This window comes from Helianthus annuus, chromosome 1 (genome assembly GCF_002127325.2).
Source record: "Helianthus annuus cultivar XRQ/B chromosome 1, HanXRQr2.0-SUNRISE, whole genome shotgun sequence".
Lineage (NCBI taxonomy): Eukaryota > Viridiplantae > Streptophyta > Magnoliopsida > Asterales > Asteraceae > Helianthus > Helianthus annuus.
The window spans coordinates 141519303-141527621 of record NC_035433.2 but is presented as its reverse complement, the minus strand read 5'-3'; the positions used below and the strand labels follow the sequence as shown (position 1 = coordinate 141527621).

Below are 8319 nucleotides of genomic sequence, written 5' to 3'. Positions count from 1 at the left end.
TACATCCACTCTCCACAACTAGTATTCTTTGTATTAGGTGCTCAAGAAGTTTACAGTACATGAAGAGAAGTATTTATATTGGTTACAATTAGGGTCATTGACTTTACTACATAAAAAGATAATACTCCTGCTAGCTGCAAGAGGAGTGTAGCACAGAACACCCCTGCTAGCTTGCTAGGTGCAGAAGGAGTGTAACAACACCCCTGCTAGTCAAATCCTCCACAACCCAACACCTATAACATGTAAATAACAAAATAGAGAAAAGATTTAACAAAAAGAAAGTTAAACTAACCGATTTGGGCAAAATATGCGGTTCTACGGCGATGGTTCGCAGAGATTTGGGGGAAAATGAAAGGGGAGGGAAGAAAATGGCGTTGTGAAGGTCTTTTACTAATGGATGATAAATGCAACTTTCAAACTATTGGACTAAAAGTGTTAAAATCAGCAAACCACAGGGACGAAAATTGAGGTTTACTCTAAAGATTATCAACATTATCAACACTTATTTCTTGATAATCAAATTAAATAAGTATAACTACAGTTAAAAAATAAGCCACAAACCTAACATGCAACTCTCTCATCAAAAAAGCTAGCACATGGCAACCGCAGGCTGTGGTTTTTGTGATTATCTTTGGCGGTCAGGTCTATTACAGTTACAGAGTTCCAATAGTTCCAACAGACTGTAATATAAAGCGAGAATTTGAGTAGATCAGTTCAAATATCAAAACTACAAAAAAACATACTTTCAACGATGTTGGAACGTTGATGTGGGATTGGAAGCTTCGTTGGAACGACGATGTTGGAACGATGATGTTGGAATGATGATGTGTAAACAGAACCAGTAATGTTCGAACAGAGATCTGTAATCGAAGATTAACCGGCTGAATCATGAGAGCTCTGCATTTGAGAGAGAGATAGAGATTGCTCGTGGATATGAGTGAGAGAGATGAATTGAAATTTGAATGTGGAGCCAGAATCATGTATCTTATATATGTATATGGTTTGAATTTTGAATCTATAGCCAGAATTTTGAATTTTCAATCTGAGCAGAGGTTTTGAGGTTTTGATGGTAGAGGTTTGAATTTTATATAGATGAATATGGGCAGAGGTTTTGATGGCAGAGGTTTAAATGTATTTTAAAGTGATTTTATATATTAAGATTTATGATTCAATAATGACATATGAAAGACATTGTTGGACAGCTTTTATAACTGTCACCTCAGCTTTTTTTTTTTTTTTTATGTTAGCGGCATTTGCCCTTTTATAGAAATTGTAGATTATTATTATTAGTTTGAGGAATCTCTCCACATCAAGGAAATACGAACGACGGCTCTTCGTTCTAAGACCATGTGTAGTGGTTTTATCAACAATGCCTCCACCCTTGGGCATTTTCTGCCACGTGGCAGTACTCCGGTCAGCAAGGGGGGATTATTGGGCGTTTTTAAAAAGGGGGCGTAGTGGGATAATGTCCAATAATGCCCCAACCAACCATTACACAATTATTGATTTTTTTATATTAAAAACTAATAATACTTCATTAAATAAAAAAATACAATATTTAAAATAAAAAATAAAAATGGAGTAAAGTTAAAAAAATTACTAAAATAATAAAAAAACTGGAAAAAATAAAATACATTAATTTTCGTCTTCGCTTTCGTCATTCTCGTCATCTTCGCCTTCCTCGTCCTCTGTTTCGTCTTCACCCTCAGGTGAGATATACCGAACCGACCATGCGTGTTTTACCAAATCAACCGTTAACGTGGAATGGTTGGGTTCGTAACGCAATTCTCGTGCATTATTCACTCTTTCTTTCATTGACGCTTGCGAATGCTCCTCCTGAACGGCTTCTAGTACATTATTGGTGCTTCATCGAAATAATCTTTCATCAACCGATCGTTTGCCGCACGTCGGTCTCGTTCAATATAATCTCTTGTTTTAATTTCACATTCGGGCCGGCTACAATGCTTCACATATCGGACCGCCAGTTGACAAGCACTCGTAATTGCCTCTTGCTTTACCTCCTCATCGGTGGATTCACCATCATCCGCTAAAACTCTCAATAGTAATAATTTGTGATGGACAAGGAACTAGGGGAAGCCATTTTTTTTTATAAAAATGATTTAATATTTGAGATTATAGAGGTTTTTATTTGTAAAAATGGAGTTGAAGTGTGTGTATATATATATAGAGGTGAGAAATGAAAAAAAATAAATAAATAAAACTAGTCGTTGCTTTCTGACCGTTGCAACGGATTGATTGGTCAAAATTTCGCCCCAAGAGCGTGATTCAAAACACGCCAAAAAAAAAAAAGAAAAAAAAAGTGTCAAACATGCCGGGCTGTGGGTGTGCATTATTGGGCATGATTGGTGGGTTTTTTTTGAAAAAGAACCGCCCACTACCGACTGTCTAACTCTTTCTTCTCGTTGCCGAGCACTCCTTCAAAAGCAGGTACCGGAATAAATTCAAGCAGCTTATCTAGAAGTATCAATTTGAAGAATTCCCAAATCAACACCATTCGCAAGAATTTGGCAATGGCTTCTGAACCAGTCAACCAACTTCACATCCTCCTTATTCCCTATCTAGCTCCCGGCCACACCATCCCCATGATCCACATGGCCAAATTGTTCGCACAGCGACCGAATGTTATAGTCACCATCGTCACCACACCTCTAAACGCCATTCGATACGGTTCCACTCTCCAACAACACATCAAGTCCGGACTCTCTGTGCGCTTTCTTGAACTCCCGTTTCCCGCCACCGAAAATGGACTACCGGAAGGATGCGAAAGTTTAGATGCTTTACCTGGTTTACATTTGGTTACAAACTTTACAGCTGCAGTTGATATGTTACAACAAAGACTCGAACAGTGTTTTGATTCGCTAAATCCTCGACCGAGTTGTATGTTATCTGATAAATATTTGCTCTGGACGGGTGATACGGCGGCTAAGTGTAAGATTCCTTTGGTCATATTTGATGGAATGAGTTGTTTCAAACAGTTGTGTACTCATCATCTTTATGTGTCCAAGGTGTTCAATGATTTGCCTAAGTCGGAGCCTTTTGTTCTCCCTGGGCTGCCTGACCGGATTGAGATAACTCGAGCTCAGCTGCCAACTGAGTTCAATCCTAGTCGTTTTACAATGCCTGAACGGCTTGAACGAGTGAGAGAATCCGAGTCGAGAGCTTATGGGATGGTGATCAACAGTTTTGAGGAGTTGGAGCAAGACTATGTTAACGAATTTAAGAAGTTAAAAAGGGGTAAGGTTTGGTGTATAGGACCGTTATCACTGTCGAAGAGTAACGATTCGGGTAAATCCTTAAGGGGTAACAGTACCTCTAGTGATGATCAACTCTACTTGAAATGGCTCGATTCCAAGGAACCTGGATCAGTGGTCTACGCCTGCTTCGGTAGCATTAGTCAGATCACCCCTCCTCAACTCATCGAGCTCGGGTTAGCCCTGGAAGCATCTAAATCCCCATTCATATGGGTGATTAGAGCTGGAGACAAAGCTCAAGAGGTTGAGAAATGGTTATCAGAAAACGGGTTTGAAAACAGAATAAAAGATAGAGGGCTCATAATCAGAGATTGGGCACCGCAACTCCTAATCTTATCGCACCCTTCTGTTGGAGGGTTCTTGACACACTGCGGTTGGAATTCAGTCTTGGAAGGGGTTTCTGCTGGTGTCCCTATGATCACATGGCCTCAGTTTACCGACCAGTTCTTGAACGAGAAGTTAGTTGTTCACGTGTTAGGAATTGGTGTGGGTGTTGGTGCTCCCGGTGTGGTACATTGGGGCGAGGAAGATAGATTAGGGGTCACCGTGAAGAGCGAGCAGGTCAAAACAGCTATAGAAAAAGTAATGGACCCGGGATCGGAAGGAAATGAGAGAAGAAAGAAAGCGAAAGCACTCGGGATGGTAGCGAAGAAAGCAATCGAAGAAGGAGGGTCTTCTCACCATAACTTGACTTTGTTAATACAAGATCTACTTGAACTTGCAAATGTTAGAAGCCAAAAGCCATTGAATAGTAATGACCAAAAAAAGCCAGCTGGTCCAGATGACTTTATATACTAATATTGTATCATTTTACTTATTTCTTTACACATTTGCATAAATGAATGGAGAATTGTAGCCAGTTTCATGTGTTTTAACTGAGCACATATTAATTGAGACGAATTATGATGGAACTCAATCAAAGGTTGCATTCAAAGTAAAAATTTGTAAACAGTCACACCCGAAAATCTTAAAATGGACCTAGTCACATTCAGTCCATCTACCCATTAGAATGCCTAGAACACATCTTGAATCGGTTTTGTGTTCTTGGCTAATTCCTCAATAACATCTTGCATCATCAACGTCGTGTTTACATACGAAGAACCCCCTTCCGCCATTGCTTTCGTCGCCATTTCCCCAAACTCTCTAGCTCTCTCTCTTCTCGCCTTTCCCTCCCCTTCGTTGTTCATTACACTTTCTACCGCCGTCTTGATGTTCTCTTTCTTCACCAACGCTCCAAACTTATCTTTCTCTCCAATAGCAACAGGAACCTCCATACCAATGCTCACTCCTGTTTTCAACACATCTACCACAAGTCTTTCATTTAAAAACTGATCCGCAAATTGCGGATATGTAACCATCGGTACCCCGGCTGAAACCCCTTCAAGAGTCGAGTTCCATCCGCAATGAGTTACAAAATCACCAACCGCCTCGTGGGACAGTATCAAGACTTGTGGCGCCCAACCGCGAACAATTAAGCCTCTATCTTTTACCCTATCTTCATATCCCGATAACCATATGTCCGTCTCGTCTGTGGTTGATCTTATACACCAAATAAACGGTATGCTTGATAATTCCAATCCCAACCCGAGCTCGAGTACCTGTTCGTTTCTAAGACTCGACATACTTCCCAAACAAACAAAGATCACCGATCGCGGATCCTTCGTATCTAACCATTTCAAGCAATCATGCCCATCGATCCCAGCCTTCTTTCCTCTCTCTGCCATATCTAGAAAACTTCTGTTATGCAGTGAAACCGGCCCGATACACCATACCTTCTTACCTTTCGCCTCTGCGAGCCGTTTAACATAGTTTGGCTCCAGCTCTTCGAAGCTATTAACCACGACCCCATCTGCACCTTCCTCTGCCACACTCATTCGTTCAAAGAAGTCGCCCATCCCTTTCATCTCCCTAATTTTCCCCCAACCGCCTGCTTGTGCTTTTGTGAGCTCAATCCGGTCAGGTATCCCGGGCAACACAAAGTAATCCGAATCAGATCTAGATCTGATTTCATTTAGTACATTAGTCTTCATCACAATGTGTAAACACAAGTACGTAAAGCATCCCGGTCCATGAAACACAAGTCTAGGAATACCGAACCGATGAGCTAGATCAGTCGTCCAAGGAAACTGGTTGTCCGAGATGATGCAACTAGGAGCCGGTGTTAGCCGCCTCAGAACTTCTTCTGATGGTTTCTCCAACTTGTCCATGGAGGTATACATGTTAACAAAGAGATCAACCGATGGAATCATGTCGAAATTTTCGCATCCTTCAGGCAAACCAACTTCGGCTAAGGCGAGTTGAAGTTCGATAACTTGGATCTTGAGCTTGGCTTGGATTGCCCGATCGATGGCTGGCTTGAAACGGGTGGCGTTAACAGTGTTAGAAATGAACTTGCATTTGCAGCGGAATTATTCGTTGTTTGGGAAACCATGATTATCGAAAGAATAGACAAAGCTTTTTGGAAAACAAGATCGAATGAAATTGTTTTTTGGTACCGGACATAACTGCCGGTCAATGTACATTTATAGTGTCGGTTAGTGACGGTTATATTTGGAGGGAACATAAACCGTTTAAACGGTGTCAACCTTTGTAACATAACCGTTCACACATACCGATCTAAATTACATAATTATAAGTCATATAAACCTAAAATAATAAACATACATAATAGTAACCGAATATAATAGAAATTATGTTTATATCTTCTAACACGCTCCCCTAAACATGATTTCGTTTACGAGAATGTGCCAAAACGCTGATGTTAGCATCATCTACTGCTGCCTTGGCTCTCTGAAAATCGAACCTTCTTCTCGTATTCAACCTCCTTAATCCTTTCCAATCATTTCCAGCATATAACGCGAAATGTTCATCTGTTCCTCCTTCTTGTTCGGCAGCAGCTTGTTCACTTGTTCCAGCAATTAGTTCCATGCTTCTGGTTCTTCTTTCTGCACCAGCATCCTCTCCGATTTCCTTTTCTTCAGCAGTACCTTGAATGCATTTGATCTTGTAGTAATAAACCATCACGTCTAAATACATAGCGTACATGAGCCTCATCAGTTCTGCATCATCATAATCAAGACCCATATCTTTTGCTATCACTGCCCACATATGATTATCTGTTACCCGTCGATGACCACCCTCCTTTTTTACTGCTAAGTATAAGTCTAACATGCAGACTTTCCGGTTATTCTTGGCATAAGCGGGTAACGGTCTTGAATTGATTTCTAGTTTAACTTTTAAAAGCCAGTCTATCATGTCTTCGAATTTCTTCTCTATGAAGAACTTATATTTTCCTACATATTCATCATCTTCCAACATATCCATAAGGGCTTTGCAATCTTGGAATTCATTGAATGTCATCGCTTGTAGGATCATTACATTCCAGTCCGGTTCTTCGGATGTAATGTTTAAACTTTCAAAATATGAATTCAAGTAATCATTCTTGAATTTTTCATATTCCGTTTCAGATCTGAGTATTTCTTCCTTTTCTTTGTTTCCCACTTCATCTTCTTTAGAGTAACATGCATAATCACTTCTTTTATCAATTGTAGGAATGCTAAATGTTGGATATATTTTACATTTATCACCCATGAATTTTACCGTATAACCTTGTGTTATTAATTGATCAAAACTCAGGACGTTTCGATCAATATCTGGTGTATAAAATACGCTTTGAATTCGTAATTTCTCCACTCCGGATATCATTTCAACAACACCAATTCCTTGAATGAAATAAAAGTTACACTCCCCAGTGTTTGTTTCGACTTCATAAAGTTTTTTGATTCGTTTAAACATGTTAATGTTTCCAGAATAGTGTCGATGACTTGCTAACGTACCAGATATCCGACCAGTAACTTCCGTCTGTACCGACCACCATAAACTCTGTACTCCGATCAAATTGTTTATTATCATCAGCCCCCTGCCCCCTTCTGAGATTGTGATCCCGTGTTTATCGCTAAACGAATGAGTTGAGAGGCCTCATCTTCTTCCTTCTTCTTACACTGTGCAATCTGATGCCCTGATAGATTGCAATAATAACACCTTCTTTGAAATCTTCGTCGCTCTCTATTCTCATACGAACAGTGCAGACATGGCAGAGTTGTTGACGTTTCTCCCTGGATCTCTTCTCTTTCAGAAGTGGCTCTGATACCACTTGTTAGAAATGAACTTGCATTTGCAGCGGAATTATTCGTTGTTTGGGAAACCATGATTATCGAAAGAATAGACAAAGCTTTTTGGAAAACAAGATCGAATGAAATTGTTTTTTGGTACCGGACATAACTGCCGGTCAATGTACATTTATAGTGTCGTTTAGTGACGGTTATATTTGGAGGGAACATAAACCGTTTAAACGGTGTCAACCTTTGTAACATAACCGTTCACACATACCGATCTAAATTACATAATTATAAGTCATATAAACCTAAAATAATAAACATACATAATAGTAACCGAATATAATAGAAATTATGTTTATATCTTCTAACAAACAGGAGTTGTGATGATTGTAACTGTGGCATTACGGTGGGCTAGTATTCGTGCAATGTCGATCATTGGTATCATGTGGCCTTGTTGCATTAGAGGAAACAAGACAAAGTGAAGGTCTTTGGGAGAGGAAGCCATTGATGATTTGATGAGAAGTTGAGTTTGGGTAATAAGTTAAAGGATCATCAGTAGGTGTATTTATATATAGTTGGTAAAATGATGTTTCATGTTCATATTATATGTTTCTTTTTCCAAACACACTATTTACTTGATCAATACGTTTTCAGTTTAAACAAAATATATAAAAATAATCCCCAAACCATGATATGTAGATGCATGTATACTTCCAAAAGTTAAAGGAGTGGATGGCACGCATTCAACCTAAGCCGCCTACTTTGACTCCATAGCTCCATACTAGTCATTTTAAAGGATTTGCAAATTGCAAGTGGACCATATCATCAACTAAATGACTGGAAACTAACTGAACCTTCAGCAATTTAACGTTTATTGACAAACTAGTTCATGCCTCGTCCGCGTTGCGGGGCGATGGCCGTATAGTTCT

The 8319-nt window shown here is 39.6% G+C and overlaps 2 protein-coding genes across 2 annotated transcripts; one reads left to right on the top strand and one right to left on the bottom strand.

The window, feature by feature from the left end:
• Positions 1–2397: 2397 nt before the first annotated feature.
• On the top strand, positions 2398–4178 carry LOC118480727 (UDP-glycosyltransferase 73C6-like). The gene has a single exon (XM_035975760.1). The coding sequence runs from the start codon at positions 2532–2534 to the stop codon at positions 4068–4070; it is 1539 nt and encodes a 512-aa protein (XP_035831653.1). The 5' UTR covers positions 2398–2531; the 3' UTR covers positions 4071–4178.
• On the bottom strand, positions 4173–7924 carry LOC110866455 (UDP-glycosyltransferase 73E1-like). Its single transcript, XM_022115602.2, has 5 exons — positions 7760–7924; positions 7662–7665; positions 6027–6828; positions 5898–5918; positions 4173–5662 (listed from the first exon to the last, which is right to left on the bottom strand). Exons 1-5 carry the CDS (start codon positions 7893–7895, stop codon positions 4286–4288), a joined length of 2340 nt encoding a protein of 779 aa, XP_021971294.1. The 5' UTR covers positions 7896–7924; the 3' UTR covers positions 4173–4285.
• Between the last annotated feature and the right edge of the window lie 395 nt (positions 7925–8319).